The 21,283-nt window shown below is 37.9% G+C and overlaps 1 protein-coding gene across 1 annotated transcript in view; it reads left to right on the forward strand.

Moving 5' to 3' along the window:
- LOC126281836 (cationic amino acid transporter 3-like) overlaps window positions 1–19,816 on the forward strand; it is a 129,033-nt gene extending 109,217 nt beyond the window's left edge. Inside the window, exons 11-14 of the mRNA XM_049981086.1 lie at window positions 10,845–10,999; window positions 11,092–11,258; window positions 12,301–12,409; window positions 19,475–19,816. Of these exons, the coding sequence (XP_049837043.1) occupies window positions 10,845–10,999; window positions 11,092–11,258; window positions 12,301–12,409; window positions 19,475–19,590 (547 nt within the window). The 3' untranslated portion in view covers window positions 19,591–19,816. The remainder of the gene's footprint in view (window positions 1–10,844; window positions 11,000–11,091; window positions 11,259–12,300; window positions 12,410–19,474) is intronic.
- The last annotated feature ends 1,467 nt before the right edge of the window (window positions 19,817–21,283 follow it).

Here is a 21,283-nt window from a genome sequence, read left to right on the forward strand (position 1 = left end):
ACTGATCATTAACTGCACTAAATTTGTTATTATCCATCTTCATTTCTCCTAATTTTGATAAAACCAACTGCAAAATATAGGTTTTCACTGTTTCTTTGCTGACTACACTTTCACTTGGTTAAAACATGTCTAGCCTGGGTCCTACAGCTTCAGTTCGCCACCGCCACCCTCTTCTCTATTAATTTTCCTAGCAATCACATGAGGAAAAAAAAGTCACAAATTGTTTGTACTTGTCTTTTTTTCTGATTGATTTCCCTTGTCATAGTTGTAAACTCTTCTTTCAATTCATCCAGTCCATCATTGTTGATAGTATCTCGTCATTGTTGATACAACTTTGTTGGGCAGCTCTTAGGTCTTCTTTTGTTGAGTGACTGGAGTTTCTGTATGTATATAAAAACTGGAAATGATACAAACCACTGCCCTTTCTTCGTCTGCAACAGACAAGACTTCATTATCAGTCAACTGATCACAGCTGACACCCAAACTTGTAATCTAACCCTCACACACATCAACATTAATTTTCCTGTCTCTTCAAAAGTTTCAAAAGCTTTGAGAGGCGTATGATACACAAAAGAAAAACTTTTTTCTTATCTTCATTTTCTCATTGTTGATGGCTGCAGCTCTCATGTCTATGGGTACTGAGGCTGAAATTCTGATTTTTGTTTTCATGTTGAACTGAATAATTGATGAAATTCTTTCTGTTGCTAGGACTTTCTTTTTATTTTATCACATTCTTCCATATCACACTGACTTCACAATCTCCATTTCAGGACACAAATTCACATAGTTGCTGACAAAATTAGAGATAAGTCTGCTTCCTCAGATGCATGCCTACTACTACTTACATTTCGCGGTACTCACAATATTCCAAAGAGCTTTCAAAGCAAAAGGGTTCACAAACTTTCTTGACAAAAGAAGAATTTTTACTAAGGTACTTTGTAAATGAATCCAGAAATAAATTTAGTGATTAGCTTTAGATTGTGTAAAAAATACTAGGAATTTAAAGTATGCCAGATATTTCATAATTTCAAATATTTCTAAAAGAAGAATAATTCCAACCATGCTCACAGAGTGTAACAAATCAATTTCCTTTAATATGTTTTAGCCTGAAATATAATTCATCATATACAAAATCTTTAACAGCGGAGATAATGTTCACCTATACAAGTTACTTGGTATCAATTTTTTCTATAAAATAAAGGTTATGTTAGAAAAGGTTGTCTCATTACAACATGTAACCAACGCCCACCACAACAGTATATGTCAACAAGCTCAGAAGATGAAGAAGAGATTGAAGAATGTATGATGAGATAAAGGAAATTATTCAGATAGTTAAGGGAGAGGAAACTTTAATTGTGACTGGTGATTGGAGCTCAACAGTAAGAAAAGGAAGAGAAGGAAAAATAGTAGGACAACAGGGGCTGGGGGAAAGCAATGAAAGAGAAACTTATCTGGTAGAATTTTGCACAAAGCACTATTTAATCATTGCTAACACTTGGTTTAAGAAACATGAAAGATGGTTGTATACATAGAAGAGACATGGGGACACTGAAAGGTTTGAATTTGTTGTATAACTTTAAGCCAGAGTTTGAAATCAGATCCAGGAGCAAATGTGGAATATGACCTTAATTTACTGATTATGAACTGCTGATTAAAACTGAAGAAATTACAAAAAGGTATGAATTGCAAGAGATGGGACCTAGATAAATTTAAAGAACCAGCAATTGTTGAGAGTTTCAGAGAGGTCATTAGTCAATGTGGGCCTGAAACATGGAATTGAAAAAAATGGAAGATGAGCGAGTAGCTTTGAGAGGCAAAGTAATAAAGGCAGCAGAAGATCACATAGGGAAAAACACACAGTCTAATAGAAATACTTGGATGTATAATTAGGTATGTGATATAGAATTTAACTGACTAAAGGAGAAAATATATATATAAAAAAAACAGTAAACGAAGCAAATCAAAGGGAATTCAGATGTCTAAAACATGAGATTGACAGAAAATGTAAACTGGGTCAGCAGTAATGGGCAGCAAAAAATGCAAGGCCATGGGATCATGCATGACTAGGGGAAAATAGATATTGCCTATAGGAAAATTAAAGAGAAGCAGCTCTAGGAATATCAAGAGCTCAGATGGCAAGCCAGTACTACGCAAAGAAATGAAAGCTGAAGCAATATACAGAGATTCTATAGAAAGGAAACAAGCTTGAAGACAACACCACAGAAAAATAAGAGGAAGAAGGTGAAGATAAGTTGGGATATATGATACTGTGAGAAGAATTTCGCAGAACACTAAAAGACCTAAGTGGAAACAAGGCCCATGCAATAGATGATACTCCTTGTTGTCCACAGCTCGTGGTCTAGTGGCTAGCGTTGCTGTGTGTGGATCACAGGGTCCCGTGTTCAATTCCCGGCCGGGCTGGGAATTTTCTCTGCCCAGAGACTGGGTGTTTGTGTTGTCCTCATCATTTCATCATCATCATCATTCATGACAGTGGCTACATTGGAGTATGAAAAAATTGTACTGTGTAAAAATTGGGACTTTGTACATATGCTGATGTCCGTGCAGTTGAGGGCCCCACAAACCTAACATCATCATCATCCTTCATAATTGTTGAGATACTTGGAAGAGTAAGCCATGAAAAATTATTCCACATGATGAGCAAGATATGTGAGATATGTGAAATATTCTCATACTTAAGGAAGCGTGTAATAATTCTAATGCCAAGGAAGGTGGGTGCTAACAGATGTACTTACTACTGAATCAATATTTTAATGAGACGTGGTTGCAAAATATTGACATGTATTATTTACTGAAGAATGTAAAAACTGGCAGAAGCTGATCTGGGGGAAGATCAGTTTTGGTTCTGCAGAAATTTAGCAACATTCAAGGCAGTACTAACCCAGTGTGTTATCTTAGAGGATAGATTGAAGAAAGGCAATAGCATGTTCATAGTATTTGTTCATTTACAGAAAGCTTTTGACAGTGTTTACTCAACAAAGTTTTTGAAATTTTGAAGGTAGCAGAGATAAAATACAGGGAACAGAAGGTTATCAACAGCTTGTACAGGGGCCAGATTGCAGTTACAAGAGCTGAAGGACATGTAAGGGAAGCAGTAGATGAGAAGAGAGTGAGACAGGGTTTGTAGCTTATCCATGATATTATTCTGTCTTGACAATGTGCAAGTAGTAAAGGAAACAAAGGATAAAAATGAAATTGGAATTACAGTTGCGGGAGAAGAAATAAAAACTTTACAATTTCTAGATGACATTGTAATTCTGTCAAAGACGGCAAAGGACTTGGAAGAACAGTTTAGCAGAATGTATCCTGAAAGAAGACTGTGAGACACTGCTAGTTGTAGAGTTTTTTTCTAATTGGACAGAAAAGCAACTGATGATGGGTGGAGGGAAGAACACATAAAATGTAGTTTGGCAACAGCAAAAAAAGCATTTCTGACTGGCAGTTTTATAGGTAACTTATGTTACCCTTCTGGGCTCTTTTTTGTTCGAGGAGTCTGTGCTATGTTACAGTTAAAAAGGGGAGCTAACTCAGTTGCAAATTATGCATAGAATCTAACATAGTTTCCATTCTTCCTTCATTGTTGTATGATTTTAGCTGTTTCTCAACACAATCAACTTTAAAAACAATATCACTCATCTTTGCAGTTATATGAAAAGTGAAGTGGATTACTATTCCTATATCTTCTTTATTAAAGAAACATTCGTAAACAGAATTGAGCATTTCTGCTTTTTGCTTTGCTTTGCTGAATTTCAGTTACTGTGTCACCCTTGAGTGTCTGGAGTCTTGACTTTGGTGCCATTGACAGCCTTTACATACAGCCAGTAGTTCTTTGAGTTCTAACACAGATTTTTCAAATAGAAGCTGCTATGGTGGTCATTGAAAGCTTTACATCTTGGCCTCTTAACAGCAAAATGTATTTCATTCAGAATCTACATCTATCTCAATATTCCAGAATCCAGCTTAGGCACATGGCGGAGAGTAGTGTTACTTAAATGTCGATAAATATCGATTAACCGATAGCGTCTGCACTATCATCACTATTGGTAGTCCGGTTTAACTATCAATAGTCGTATCATTTATTATGTAATTCTTCTTCAACTGACATGTGAAAAATTGTCAGATCCTATTACCTCCATAGCGTGTAGAGAGCAGAGGGGAAGTAGTTTGCATGGTGGTATTTAGTCAACGTCAAATATTGTGGTGCCTCAGCCAGTCTGTGCTGTTTATAAATGTATGTTGTTAATAGATTGGTTGGTGTGGGGGGAGGATGTGTGAGAGGGGATTTTATTACTTGTCTTCCAGTCATGAAAAATCATGGTCGTGCACATTTCGTACCGATCAGATGCTTATGGTAAAAATTACACACGTAAATAATGTGCCTTATACAGACAGCCATCTTCAAATGCATGAGCTTGTAACAAGGAATACAAATGAAAATAACACTGTTTTAATACAATGTGGTTAGTAGAGGAAAAAATGTTGTTTTAAAGATTTGTTAAGTGTTTGTGATTGTAGTGCATAATGTATTTTAAAATAAATATTATCATTATCATTATTAATTAAACACACTTGCTATTGTAATCTTCTGTTTCTGAGTCCACATTGCACTTTTAATTGTTTTCAGTTGTAAATGTTAATGTATAAAGTGATTCGGAAACACAAAACAATGAAGCAATGCTAGTGCCACTGCTTCACTTCTGCTTTTGTAGAAGCACAAATATCACTCATACATTGGTCACTTGTTTTGTGTTCAGTTAGTGAAGTTTGTTTCTTCAAGGATGCACCAGTTCCCGCAAAATTGAATATAGTAAAAGCAATCTTATCGACTGTCATATTTTTTAATTTTTATGATAGCTGGACATAATCATTAAATTGTACAGTTGTATCTACATGCTATCTGCTTTCACAGTACTGCAGTGCATACTCACAAGTCATTCAAGTGAAATGCGAATGTTTCAGTGGATGTGAGACAAAACTATCATCTTGCCAAGACTTACTAGTGACTGTCCAGGAATGTTTTTGTAAAAGCTCCTAATCCTGTAGATATTTCTAAGCTCTTGCATATTAATGATGAAACCTCTTGTTTGAAACTTGTGAAGTGGATGAATTAGCTCACCAATATTTTTATTTTATTTTTTTTAAGTTTACAGGATTCTGAGATTTGACTAATAATTTTTTGACCATTATGAGGAAGAATGCTGCCCCTAAAGCTTCTAGCTCTTTGGGGTTTTGTAGAAGGTGACCTCAATGTGCCAACAATGGTTTCTCCAGCATTTATTTCGTTTTTTAAATGCCACAAAACCACACATTATTTTTCATCATGCAACTCTCATGCCAAAACTGTTGAATCGCTGTCATCAGCAGCGGTGAAACAAAGATCACAGTCACCATGAAATGCTTCGAATGGTACTGACATGAAACAATCAGTACTTTCCGTGTGCCACTGAATGTCTCTGTTGACTAAGGAAATCCTGCACTTCCGAGATTGCTTTGTTTGCATGAGAAGTGCATAAATAGAGTTTTTGTTATTGTTTTGAGAATGAATCATAAAAATCAATCTCTGTGTGGAATTTTTTCCATAAAGTGGGGGACAATAAAAAGTCTGTGAAATGTACCATCTGCAGTAAAGAATATAAACATTCAAGGAATACAACTCATTTTAGACCACTTAAAGAAAGCATGGTACAAAACTAGAGAATCGTGGTGAGGGATCAACTAGTGAGCTAGATCAAGTACACACACAGAAAAAAAAAAAAAAAAAAAAAAAAAAAACACCAAGAAGCTCTATAAGACATTATTTTAACAGAAGTCAATTGTACAATGCCATTTCAAAAGTAAAGAGAGAACTTGAGTCTCTTTATGTACAACTGATCACCATTGATATGTTGCCATACAGAACTTCTGACGAACAAGGTTTGAAAAATTTTGTTCAGGCCTTAGATAGCAGATATGAGTTGCCAGGCAAAACCACACTTAAATTTTTGCTGATCACAAAATTATATGAGGAGATAAAAAATAAACTAGAAAAAGCCCTTAAAAATGTAATGTTTTGAGTGTTACAACTGACATATGGACAAGAAACACAAATGAAGGCATACTGACATTGACTTACCACTTTATAATGGCCGAAAAATTAGTTTTACCCTTAGTAAAAGTGACAAGAATTGCACGTCATCACAATGCAAAATCTATGGAACATGTAAGTAACACACACACACAAAAAAGTTTCCTTCTATGACTTGTTAATGCCATGCTGAGCTTCAGTTCATTCTTGTGATCAGTACATTTTGGACAGCATACCTTGTAAAGTTGTTCTTAGAAGTTTCATCTCACCCACACCCACCCCTTTTGTCAATTGAAAGCTAAAGATATCACGTTGCGTTTACAGACAATACCAACCTTAACAAATCATTGAATAATTGCATTTCAACAGGCTAAATTTATTTTCTTATTCATTACTATAAATAAGTAACACATTTGAGCATGGATGTCTCTGTAATGTGCTTTCTCAAAACAATTTTACTGTCACTTATCATTTATAGTGGAACGCCTGACATTTACACTTGAGAGGTGCATTTTAAGTTAATGGAAAAACTGGTAGATGCGGACCTAGGGGAGGATCAGTTTGGATTCAGTAGAAATGTTGGAACACGTGAGGCAATACTGACCTTACGACTTATCTTAGAAGAAAGATTAAGAAAAGGCAAACCTACGTTTCTAGCATTTGTAGACTTAGAGAAAGCTTTTGACAATGTTGACTGGAATACTCTCTTTCAAATTCTAAAGGTGGCAGGGGTAAAATACAGGGAGCGAAAGGTTATTTACAATTTGTACAGAAACCAGATGGCAGTTATAAGAGTCGAGGGGCATGAAAGGGAAGCAGTGGTTGGGAAAGGAGTGAGACAGGGTTGTAGCCTCTCCCCGATGTTATTCAATCTGTATATTGAGCAAGCAGTAAAGGAAACAAAAGAAAAATTTGGAGTAGGTATTAAAATTCATGGAGAAGAAGTAAAAACTTTGAGGTTCGCTGATGACATTGTAATTCTGTCAGAGACGGCAAAGGACTTGGAAGAGCAGTTGAACGGAATGGACAGTGTCTTGAAAGGAGGATATAAGATGAACATCAACAAAAGCAAAACGAGGATAATGGAATGTAGTCAAATTAAATTGGGTGATGCTGAGGGAATTAGATTAGGAAATGAGACACTTAAAGTAGTAAAAGAGTTTTGCTATTTAGGAAGTAAAATAACTGATGATGGTCGAAGTAGAGAGGATATAAAATGTAGACTGGCAATGGCAAGGAAAGCATTTCTGAAGAAGAGAAATTTGTTAATATCGAATATAGATTTATGTATGAGGAAGTCTCTTCCGAAAGTATTTGTATGGAGTGTAGCCATGTATGGAAGTGAAACATGGACGATAACTAGTGTGGACAAGAAGAGAATAGAAGCTTTCGAAATGTGGTGGTACAGAAGAATGCTGAAGATTAGATGGGTAGATCACGTAACTAATGAGGAGGTATTGAATAGGATTGGGGAGAAGAGAAGATTGTGGCAGAACTTGACTAGAAGAAGAGATCGGTTGGTAGGACATGTTTTGAGGCATCAAGGGATCACAAATTTAGCATTGGAGGGCAGCGTGGAGGGTAAAAATCGTAGAGGGAGACCAAGAGATGAATACACTAAGCAGATTCAGAAGGATGTAGGTTGCAGTAGGTACTGGGAGATGAAGAAGCTTGCACAGGATAGAGTAGCATGGAGAGCTGCATCAAACCAGTCTCAGGACTGAAGACAACAACAACAACAACAACATGATAACAGAGTAACAACTGAGAAATGAATATGAACTCCAACACTATCTGAACCAAAATTAATATAGCGTCACAAAATCAGCTGGTCATGGCATTACTTTTACTGTGTTGCTGTCTTCTGAGTATATAAAGAACGTGCTATGGTGTGCAATTAATATGGAAGGCTTTCATTGTGTTAGCAAATCAGAACAGAATTAAAACTTCTGGTGCTTATTAAATGGTGTCAGTATTAATGCACATCTTTTGCCAAAATGGCTGATCATAGCAAGTTGTGAATATACGAGGGGCATTTGAAAAGTATGTGCAAAGTTGGAGAGATGGCACCACCAGCACATATCAAGGTCATGTTTAGTTAGTAGCATCTTTGGAATGAACGTACACCAAGTTTCAGCCATATTGGTCTATTTCTTTTTGTTTGGCATTCGTATGAATCAAGGAAGTCAAGTGATTGGCAAAAACTGGACGAAAAAGAATTTCATGTGGTGACTAAACATTACTTTATGAAAGGCAAAACGCCTCAGGAGACTAAAGAGAAGCTTGATAAACATTACAGTTTATAAGTGGTTTCAAAATTTTTGGAGTAGCCATATAGGCACAAGTGATGCTGAACGTTTTGGATGCCGATATTATGACAGAAGAGTTAAGGTGCATGAGATTGCTAGTGCTGTGGGCGTCTTGAATGAATGGGTACATAATATTTTGCATAAACATTTGGACACGAGAAAGCTATCTGCAAGATGGGTTACGTGATGGCCCACGCTTGACCAAAAACGGAATCGTGTGAAGTGTTGCAAGGATGGTTTGCAGCTGTTCAGGAAAAATCCACAGGACTTTAGTGTCATTTCATCACTGTGGATGAAACATGGATACATGACTATACTCCTGAGACCAAACAACAATCTAAACAATGGGTTACCAAGGGAGAATCTGCACCAAAAATGGCGAAGACCATTCCTTCGGCGGGAAAGGTTACGGTGACTGTCTTTTGGGATTTGCAAGGGATAATCCTCATCAACTATCTGGAAAAGGGTAAAACTATTGCAGGTACATATTATTCATCATTAATTGACCATTTGAAAACCAAGCTGTAAGAAAAACGCCGGCAATTGGACCACAAAAAGGTCCTTTTTCTGACACGACAATGCGCCAGCACACGCCTCAGCAGTTGTGGTGTCACAAAATTATTGGAAATAGGAATCCAACTCGTTTCACATCCCCCCCTGTTCTCCAGACTTGGCTCCCTTGGACTACTGTTTGCTCCCCTAATTTGAAGAAATGGCTTGCAGGACAAAGATTTTGTTCAAATAGGGAGATGATTGCAGCAACTGATAGGTATTTTGCAGACTTGGACAATTGCTATTATTTGGAAAGGGTTAACAAATTAGAACAGCATTGGACAAATTGTATAAGTCTAATAGCAGACTATGTCAAGGAATAAAAAAGGTTTACCCCAAACACGTAAGTAGTTTTTATTTTTGCACGGTCTTTTCAAACGCCCCTTGTAGACCATATTAACTGAATTGGATTTTTTCAATGGTAATGGAAAACTCTCAGCTATTATGTAATTTAAGCTGCTGTTTATGAACTTGCAGCATACTGCAGGGGAAATATAGGTCCACAACTTGACTTTTTATCAAGAAATAAAAAATAGATACTTCTCAGTGCAACTTATGATGGAGATACAATCATTTATTTCTATTTTAAGTCACTGTATTGCAATTACAGTAAAACCTATGAAATGCTGTCTATCATGTTCTGTCAAGTGCGAACTTTGAGTGGCCCAGTTATGTTATAGGAATACATCAGTATGATGGGTGAAGGTGCCAGCAATGCTGCCTCTCTCCACACATTTCAATACTCTTCATCACTACTGTGCTCTTTATACCGCTTCCCTCGGTGCATGGCAAAACTCCCAAGAAAAATTCTACAAGCTACACACTTTATATTGACTACACTAAGATCACAAGTGCTGCTGACCTCAGCTATGTGGCAGCTGTACCCTACAGCAGAGCAATGTTATATTATTTTGTATTCAGTGTCAACTCAACTGAGAAACACTGCTGGTCTCTTCAGTGCACTTTCGCTATACCTTTTTATCCTCTGTGCAGTTTATACCACATTTCCTGCAGTTCATCAGCAAGTATGCATACATAAGGTGACAGCACTGCAGGTCAGACCGGTAAACATCTCCCCTCTTACATCGCTATTCCTTGTGACGATCTTCTCCCCCTTCTTCTTCTTCTCCATTTTCTTTTACTGTTGAAGTTCAACTTGATAAACTACATCCTACATCATCACATATTGCAACACTATTTTATGATGTCATTATGTTATCTGCAGGAGGCATTACATGCATTCCAGGAATTGAATTTCATGATATTTCAGTAAAAGTCCATAGACATTGAAGGCTACCCAATAGTATCATACTGCATGAAAATGTCTGTGGATCACCATACTAATCATCAAATTATTTAATGAACATGCAATCACTGTTGTACTCTGAATTAAAGTCAACCTCCCCCCCCCCCCCCCCCCCCCCAAAAAAAAAAAGAAGTTTTGTTGCCAGTACATCCATGCCTTGACATGCAGGCGAATGATTTATTGTGAAATTCTTGCTTGTTTTTCAATGTATCATATTGGATTAACAGTTGGTAGATTTAAATGGTTAAATGAGGTCTTCCTATAAATCATAAATGATATTTGTTGTTATGAAATGTGGATATTTTCAACAAGAGCCTCTACATGAATTCAACTGTTGTGGCAAAGTCCTACTTTTTCTTTAATATAACTCTGCTTCTGTGATTACAGCAAACAATAATGACCATCCATTGTTTGGTTGTTCAATCATTATTTCAATTCAGCTGTTATCACTTCATCCCTGAGATTTTATATGCTTAGCATTTAATGAAATGTATTTGCACTCGATTTAATCAATGAGCTATGAAACGTAGGTTTAGATATATGATACTGGATACTTATTTGTGAAATGATAATGTGCTTATGGGATTTACAGGTATGCAAAAGATGCTGATAACTACACAGAAACAGAACATGCCGATGATCACTTTCATGTCAAAGACATTGTGAAACAAATTATGAACACTGAAAAGCTGAAAAAGCCAACAAAATTGTCTACATTTATTGTGTCATATGAAATTATTCTATACAGTAAGTCAGACTATGTATGTCACATGAATGGATGGAATTAGGAATGCTGACCTTTACTATTACTGAAGTGTTTTATTATTTTCTTATTACAGTTGTTTTGTGTGTACTAGTATCACAACTTGTTATTCAGGCAAGATCATCTATTGGAGCAGCTGATCCACTAGCAATAACTGGTCTAGCAATCCTGTTATTGTGTATGATATGCATAGTGGTTTCCATTGGAATTCAGCCTACTTCACAGGCTACAGTAACCTACAAGGTAAAAATAAGTTCATTAGATGCAAAATATTCAGACTAGACATACATGTACAAATCACATCCATAGGTTTCAGCACAAAAATGAAGATTAAGGCTTTGAAAAATAGCTACCAATGCAGTAGTAAAAGGTTACAATACTGTAACTCTACATGTTGAGATGCAAGGAAACACAATAGCTGGCTATTATTTATCTTCAGGAGGTGAACTTCCAAGTACCACCAATAGAAAAATGTAGAAAAACTTTTCCTAGCTTACAGAACAGATGAGTCTCTATAAATATGGTATCTCAGTGAGCTTCTCCTTCTTTCCAACTATATCTATCATATTTATCATTCCTCCTTAAGATAGGAACACAACTTCTGAAAGCCTGGAAAAGTATTTTCTACTTTCAAGTGTTTCTATTAGCAGGACTTGAAGTTTTGACTCATATACTGGTAAGTAACAGCCAGCCATTTTGTTTCCTTGAAGTGTGCCAATTGCTTTTTTTTTTCTTTTTGGTGCAATTAACTCTCTGTGTTGCATTACCTGTTACTGCCAATCATGGGATTATATGATAGTATCCAAGGTGAAGCTCAAGCCCTTACTGTGTTGCATATTGATGTACTCACAAGCAGTCAGTGGCACAATAGCTGTAGTGCAAAAGATAGTATTACATTTGTGTATTTGCATGTATCTGTAACTCATGCATCAACCAGTTGCAGGTGAGTGGTTGCCTTCTCTCAGTTGTGTTTATTAAAGCATCATACGTACAGACAATGTTTGAAGTGACTTTCTCATTTCTCTGACACGTGCACAGTTTACTCTTCCTACTTACTGTCATTCACCTTTTCATTTCATATAGTGAATGAACCATTTAAAAGTGACTGACTCTGGGGTTTTAGCTACAATTTTAGACTTAAGTTTGCCTGCTCCATTAGGTTTTGTTTTAAGAGATGATGAATAGTGGTTTCTGTTTAAAATCTAATCAAAAACCATTCCTTAAGAAAAAAGTAGACCTACAAGCTTTTGTTTGCTATTTGGATAATAAAAATTTTTGGTTCCAGGTTCCGTTTGTACCCTTATTTCCAGCTATTGGTATCCTCATTAATATATTTTTGATGATGATGCTGGATGGTGTGACATGGATAAAATGTGGAGCATGGACCCTTAAAGGTGAGCTATAGAAAAGAGTATGACCAAATAACTGTACCACAGACACAGCTTATGTTTACACGTATTTTATTTCAGAATAGACATAAAAAACACACTGAATAAACAAAAATTTTCCAGATCTCTTATACCCCTTCAATGTTCCAGAGTTTAATGTTATGACCCTTTTAAAATGAATTTTTCAAATTAAACATGTTTTGTCGCTGTCATGACTTTTCCAATCAGTAGTATGAGTTTGAAAATATATGAATATCAAAATCTTAAATGTGGTAAGACATTATATGAGCAGCAAATAAATGATTCACTGCAAATAGTTTTACTTTTAGTTTTTGCAATAGGTTATGTAATGTAACCCAGATATGCTAGCTTATAAGACCTAAAAATTAATGCTTATGGACAAATATTATCATCAAGAAACCAAAACAACATACAAGAACTGTCTCTTCAAGAATACATCAGCAACACCATGGTGTATTATTAAACAAGACACAGATAAAACCAGAGGGATGAAAGTGAGTGAGTGCCCAGACAACAACTATAAAGGAAAAAATATCACATTTGGTTCATTGGTAAGCTAATTCTATGATTAAGTCTGCAGAGTCTTAGCAGATAGTACACCTACTTATAACAATGGAAATAAGTTTGAAGACAATATTATAGAAATGGAAGGGCAAGTAAATGAAGATGAGATGGGAGGTATGCTGCAAGAAGGTTTCGAGAGAGCACTCAAAGACCAAAGCCGAAATAAGGAACCTGAAGTAGATTACACTTCCTCAGACCGTTTGAACTATCAGTACTGAAATACCAAAGCCGAAATAAGGAACCTGAAGTAGATTACACTTCCTCAGACTGTCTGAACTATTACAACAGGAGTGCAAGATTACTGAGACAGGCATAATACCCTCAGACCTATAGAAGAATGTAGTAATTCCAATTCCAACATAAAAGGCAGGTGCTATCAGGTGTGAGTATTACCAGTCTTGTCAGTTCAATAAGTTGTGGTTACAAAATCGTAACACAAATTATTTACAGAAGAATTGAAAAACTGGTAGAGTTTTGGTTTCAAAGAAATGCTGATTTATCGATGCCTAGAAATATTTTGATGACAACAAAACATTAAATACACAGTAAACTATTATTTCATAAGGATACAGCACTTGAAACAAACAAAAAAAGTTTAATATTTACAACAATAATGTACACTTCACTTTAAGCTGCTAATAAGTGAAAATAGGTGTCAAAATTCTGCACAATTGTGGTGCTGCTACAATGGTGATTATGAGATACAGAAATGACAAAACACAATGTGGTTACGTTAATATATTAAAATACATTCACAGAATACGCTACATATACATACAAGTGTATTATTTCATTATTTGCTCTATGTATCTTACAGTGCAACAGATGTGCAAAATATAGGGCAACACTTAGGGCAAGATTGACAAAATAAAAATCATGTGAGCTACTGACATGGTTAACATTCTGGAGTGCAGAAGAACTGAGTTGTTAATAGGCACACGCAAAAGAAGGAAAACTTGTTAGCGTCCATAGTTATCCTTTGATAAACTAAAGTAAAACACACACACACACACTGATGCACCTACTCGGTGCTCGCTGAACTAACAGTTTCCACGCTGTTTTTTGGCAGATGGATTGATTGTGGTGTGGGTTGTGTCAGTAAGGGCAGGTAGTGGGAGAGGTCGGCTAAGGGACTAGGAGGGAGGCAGCCCATTTGTTAGCTAGGAATGCAGGAGGGAGGGGTGACAGGAATGTGGGCTGACACAACTGCAGCAACCAGTGGGAAGAGGCACTTTCTGGAGGAGAAACAGGGATCTGAATTAGAAGGGGGAAGGGGTAACAAGTGGGTGGTGGGTGCAGTGGCAGTGGGTTACCTGAGATTGAGGCCAGGACAGTTACAGGAGCAGAGGATGGGTTGTAAGGATACTCCCATCTGCATAGTCAAGGGAAGCTGGTGGTGGGGGGAAGCATCCATATGGCTTGGGTTGTGAAGCAGGCATTGAAATTTAGTATGTTGTCCAATTAGGTGGTCGATCACAACAGTTTGGTAGTGGTCATTCATCCTGGTGGACAGGTATATTATCCCTGAGGCGAGGGGTTGGGATTGGGAGTGGCATAGGGAGGGACTAGGATGTTGTGAAGGTTGACTGCGCAGTGGTACACCATTTTAGCAGGACTGGAAGGATTTTGGGAAGGATGTCTCTCATTTCAGGGCAGGGAGATAGATAATCGAAGCCCTCACAAAGGATATGGTACAGTTGTGATAACCTGTTGTGATGATGGAGGTGCTCCTTTGTAGCTGATTCTTGGGGGGTGGTGGGAGGATATGGTACAGGAAATATATCTGTGGACTAGGTTTGAGGGCATTGCCTGTCAGTGCACGCCTTTGTGAGGCCTTTAACATAATGGGCAAGGAAGTTCTCATCACTACAAAGTAAACAGGTGGATAGGGTGTGTGGGATGGACAACATTTCTGCAATGGTGAGAAATCCATCACAAAGGCTTCATTGACAGGCAATACCCCTCAAACATAGTCCATAACAGATTTCCCCTGACATACCCTCCCACCATACCCGAGAATCAACTACAGAGGAGTAGCCCTCTTATCGCCTAATATCACCCACGATTAGCATAACTGAACAATACCCTTCACCAGGGCTTTGATTATCTCTCATCCTGGTCTTCTGGCCAGGGTGGCCGAGCAGTTCTAGGCGCTGCAATCTGGAACCGCACGACCGCTATGGTCACATGTTTGCATCCTGCCTCGGGCATGGATGTGTGTGATGTCCTTATGTTAGTAAGGTTTAAGTAGTTCTAAGTTCTAGGGGACTGATGACCACAGAAGTTAAGTCCCATAGTGCTCAGAGCCATTTGAACCATCCGGGTCTGAAATGAGGAACATCCTACACAAGATTCTTCCCATCCCTCCTAAAGTGGTGTTCCATCGCCCACCCGACCTACACAACATCCTAGACCATCCCTATGCTACTTCCATTCTCAATCCCTTAACACAGGGATCATATCCCTATGGCAGACCGAGGTGCAAGATGTGCCCAGTCCACCCATACAATACTTCCTATTCCAGTCTTGTCTCAGGTTTATCCTATCCCATGAGAGGTAAGATCACCTGTCAAGGATCCATGTCATATGCCAACTCTGTTGCTAACATTGCACAGCTTTGTGTGTTGATATGACTACCAACCAGGTGTCCACCAGGATGAATGGCTGCCACCACCACACTATCATCAAGAACAAAGTTGACTACATGGTGGCACAACATGATGCTGGGCACAACACACTCAGTTTCAATGGCTGCATCACAAACTGAACTATCTGTCTCTTCTCTCCACCACCAACTTCTCTGAAATACACAAATGGGAGTTATCCTTACAACACATCCTCCTCTCCTCAATTTCAGATAATTCACTGTCTCCGCACCCTGTACCTGACAGTTTCCCCTTCCTCCAATCTGCCACCCCTCTCCCAGTTCATGTGCTCATGTCACCTTCAGCATGTGTAGCTTTCCACAGCCACTACAGCTATGCCATCCAATATACCTACACTCTTCCTCCTGCATTTCTAGACAGCAAATGGGCCACCACCTTCTATACTGCTAGCCACCCACCCCAAGTCCTTCTCCCTGCTTCCCACTCCACTCTCCCTCCACCCATCCCACCCAGCACCACCCCCACCAAACCAGTCCAGATTATAGACAATAGAATCGATGCTATTTACTGTTAGTGCTGCCAGGAACACATAGGGGAATAAGTGTGTGTGGGTGAGAGGATGGTGAGGGTTACTTTAATCTAGCTCATCGAAGGGTAACTCCAAAAGCTAACAAGTTTTCCTTCTTTTGTGTGTGCCTATCGACAACTTAACACTTCTGTTTTTCAGTGAGTGATTTCTTTTAATCAAAAAGTATATGAAAGAAATTATATACTCTGTTGACCACTTTGTACATGATTTATTTTAGGACATAAGTTTCTTAGGATTTAAATCATGTGGAAGAGAGGATGAAGTCATATGGTTGATGTAACTTTGCCTTCAGGTACTTTTCAAAATAATAAAGAGCATGTTGCGTTATCAGTTACTGTCCTCTCATCCTTAAGGTATTGCTTTTATTTCTAACTGATAGTGGCAGGGGTAGTTCACCTTTGGTCTAGGGTTATCACCATTGACTAGTAATAAAAATATCCTGGGTCCCAGGTTTGAACCTCGCTACTGCCTAAGTTTTGAATAATAATTATCACCACTGGCAGCCAAAGACTTCCAGCATAAGAAGACATCCTCATTCTGCCAGCACCTATGTCAAAATGGTAGGATGAGTGGAGAGAAATTCAGGGTGGGAAACTGCCCCAAAAAGGCAGGAGAATCAGCAACGATCAATGGCATGAGGACGCAGAAGGCAATGGAAACCATTGCATTAATGACACATAATGCTTCAACAGTACATGTGACCTGTAATTCAAATAGCGTCACGATGTTCCATAAAATTTCGGACATGCAGTCACATAAATTCAGTTTCTTTTTCTAATATTTTGGCTGAATACCATCCAGCCATCTTCAGACTGAGCCGAGATGACTAACGCTCCAGCGCTTGTTCCATCCTTTTAAACTTGAGGACAAAACCACCATGTATGTGGCCAAAGATACACAAGGTGCCAGAGATGTTGATAGGTGGCAAAGAGGTGTAACATATGCATGGAAATTAAATCTGTGGCTGTATGCGATGTCTGTGTGATTTAATTACAGAAACTGCCAGATTGTATGATTTGTCCAAGCTGAAGCCACTATCTCTATTAATTAAATTCGCTGACAACTGAATTTCAATTGCTTCTTTCACTACTGAGTCCCAGAAAGATGAAGTCGAGGATAAAATGTCGACATTATCATACACCATAGAGTGCCCAGTGTCAATACAGTGCTCTGCCACTGCAGATTTATTAGGTTGTAAGAGACAGGTGCACCTGTGGTGCTCTGTGCATTTCTCCTGGACTGTATGTGTCATCTGTCCAATAAATGAATGGCCGCACTCACAGGGGATCTTATAAACCTCAGGATTCCAATGTACCAAATCATCTTTAACAGAACCCAGGAGTGCTGGAATCTTTGGTGTAGGGCGAAAAATTACTTTCACTTTGTGTTTCCTGAGGATCCATCCTATTTTTGACAAAAGGCTTCCCACGTATGGCAGGAAAACCATGGATTTAAAACTTTCTGTGTCTTCTTCTGATTTTCTTGTGCCCACTGTTGATTACATTTGTAGTGCCTTATGTATCTGCTGTGGAGAGTACCTGTTGGCTTAAAAAACTCTTCTCAGGTGTAGAAGCTCATTCTCCAGACTGCTCTCATCAGCAATGATGTGTGCTCTGTGTACTAGAATTCTGAGTACTCTCATCATCTGCGAGGGGTGGTGGCAGGTATTTGCACATAAATATAAATCCATATGGGTCGGTTTTCAATACACTGCATGTCCACCATCTTTGTGCCATACCAGCACATCCAAAAATGGAAGGCATCCATCTTTTTCAATTTCCATTGTGAACTGAATTTGTCTGTGGACAGAATTGGAGATGATTTAAAAATTGATTTAGCTTGTCTTCGCCATGGGGCCACACTACAAATGTGTCATCAGCATACCTCCAAAACACTGTGGGTTTCAAGCTAGCAGATTACAGTGCTTTCTCCTCAAAGTCCTCCATAAAAAGTTGGCCACCATGAGTGACAAAGGACTACCAATGGCGACACTCTCAGTCTGTTCATAAAATTCGCATTTGAATAAAAAATATGCTGAGGTCACAACATGTTCAAATAAAGCTAAAACCTTTTTATTGAAACTCTTTCCAATGAGAGAGAATGACTCCAAAAGACCAAAAGAGAAACCTTTGTGACTAATGACACTACACTGAAACTGACTAACATATCAGAATTTTTCAGTTTGAGTGATTTCAGTTTGTCAATAAAGTCCACAGAGTTACATATGTGATGAGTGCATCTTCCCACCAGAGGTCTTAATAAGGGCACTAAATGTTTGGCACAATCATAAACTGGAGAGTGGATGTTACTCACTATCGGACATAGAGGAATACCATTCTTGTGGATCTTTCGAAGTCCATAAAGCCTTGGAGGAATGGCACCACTGGGTTTAAATCTTTGCACAACTTCTGGTGGAAGGGGGAAGGCATTCACAAGTGAAGCAGTCTTCCTTACCATCTGGTTGGTGAGGTCTTTACTGATCTTCCAGAATGTTCTGTCACTCAGTAAACTGTTCATTTTTTCATTATAGTTGTCACGAGACATTAAGACAGTGGGATTATCTTCATCAGCTAGAAGAACCATCTCAGAATCCTGGCAAAACTTACATACTGCAGCCCTCTCTGTCACTGATATGTTACTCCTTTGTGGGTGAGCCTTCATAACTGCTCGACAAGTTTCATATCTTACTTCTTCAGCTGATTCCACAGAAATAGGACGAACAGCTTCTTCAATGGCACTGATGAAAGCCGGTATTGATAAACCTTTGGTGTGGGTGCAAATATAAGTCCTTCACTTAAAACCATCATCATAGCGTTGTCCAAATCATTATCCATCATATTAATAATGGAGCATCAAATAACAGTTTCTTGCTGTGAATACATCTCAAGCCGGCTAAACTTTGCCACCTGTCTCAATGTGGCTACTGTATTGACACTGAGCATTGTATGGTGTATGAAAATGTTGAAATTTTATCCCTGATTTCATCTTTCTGGGACTCATTAGTGAAAGAAGCAATTGAAATTTGCGGCTTCAGGTGCCTTGAGATGGTTTACAATTACTGGTCAAGTTCACTGACTCTGTCTCTAATGCCCTCGAGGTGACGTTAAATCCAATCTTCCTTCTTTCCTGTTCACTGACACTGCTGAGTATTTCCAAAGCTCTCAGCTTTAACTTTACACTGAAGTCTGCAGAATGTGCACAAGCGTCTTTGTGTGTGTGTGTGTGTGTGTGTGTGTAAGTAAATTACTTTTTTGACTTGTTCAAGATTCGCATCTTGCTCTTTCTTTTTAGGATTAGTGATCTACATTGTGTTTGGGTTTTGCTGCCATTATAAAAAATGGAAGAGTACTTCAAACACTTCACCAAGAACGAGTCGGAATAGTGTGGTGGTACAGAAGACAAAGTAGATGGTGACTGCCATCACCATTATGACTGGATAAGAAACATTTAAAACATAGCATTATAATGTGAAACATGCACTGACCACATACTCTCAGTATTTATTTATTAGCATATGTTATTTTTTTCTGTTCATATTAAGCTAATGTATTTATTTTCTTCTTGTATCATTGTAATTCAAATATGCCATAATGATCATCTACGTGCTCTAAGGCAATTAAATTGTGTTACATATGCAAATAAATACTTTTCTTTTCGATGAACATAGCATACTAGGAAGAATAACTTATGATAAAATTTGTCTACATTATCATCAAAAACAAAAAAGTGAACTAAAGAGTTGACAGGGGTGAAAGATGACAATACAGAATAATGAATTCAACTGTCCACGGAGGGACCACTTACAGCACACAGAGAAAACAATAATGCCAATCTTAGAAGTCAGCTATGGTTGTCGTATTGCAAGTAAGCTGAGATCATAACAAGTACAAACACTCTGATACACTGGCCAAACAGGTGTGAGAGAGTAATAGTTGTATGAATCAGTGAGAGTTCTGCTTCTGAAGAAGAACTTCGTCGAAAAGCTTAAAATATTTCTAATGTTTCTTTTCATCATGCCTGTCTGCATGTCAGTACTCCTCTATGTGGTGAGTAGCTATCAATGCTTTCTTTGCTGTAGTTAGGTTTTGAGAATCTTTTTACCTGGATGACTAAGTTACAAAATATGGAAGTCCCATTGAAGTGAAAGTAGTAAAAAATTATAGTGCTTTTACACTTCTTTGCAGCTCAGACAATTTAGTAAAATGACACACAAATGTTTTATCACTGTTCAAAATGCCATTCTACAACACATTTTTCTTAGGGCAAATAATGTAGCTTACTGTCATACATTGTTTTATATTGACTGATTTTTCTTTGAATTTTAGTTTTCATTTTGTGTTCATGCCCGCATTGAAAACCACCCTGAACATGTCAGTTTAAGTTAATTTTCTTTTAACTAAATGTGTAAAGACAAGCTGTGTTTAATATATTTCATTAGCTGTAAATAACAAGGAGATATTTCATCAGATCAAGGGCAAGCATACCTGGCTGTAAGTGTCCTGTGTGTGGTCTCCTTTACAGATAAACCACACTTTTCTAGAATTCTCCCAATACACCAAAGTTGACAATTCGCCTTTCCTAACACAATCCTCATATTCTTGTTCCATTTAATACCACTTTTCAATGTTACGCCCAGACATTTAAACAATATGACTGTGTCAAACAGGACACTGCTAATGCTGCATCCAAAAATTATGGGTTTATTTTTCCTACTTATCTTCATTAGCTTCCATTTTTCTACATTTAGAGTTAGTTGCCATTCATCACACCAACTAGAAATTTTGTCTAAGTCATCCTGTATTTTCATACCATCACTCAACTTTGACACCTTCCTGTACACCATAGCATCATCAGAAAACAACCAAAGATTGCTGCCCACCCTGCCTGCCAAATCATTTATGTATCTGGAGAATAATAGCAGTCCTATCACAGTTTCCTGGGGCACTCCTGACAATACCCTTATTTTTTTTGTTTTGTTTAAGGGTTCAAAAATAACTGAAGTCATAAACACCCATGTCACAACTTTAGAACACTAACACGAGAATGAAGTTAAAAGTGACTATGCATTAAATCCAATTGATAGAAGGAAAAAGAACTAAG

This window comes from Schistocerca gregaria, chromosome 7 (genome assembly GCF_023897955.1).
Source record: "Schistocerca gregaria isolate iqSchGreg1 chromosome 7, iqSchGreg1.2, whole genome shotgun sequence".
NCBI lineage: Eukaryota > Metazoa > Arthropoda > Insecta > Orthoptera > Acrididae > Schistocerca > Schistocerca gregaria.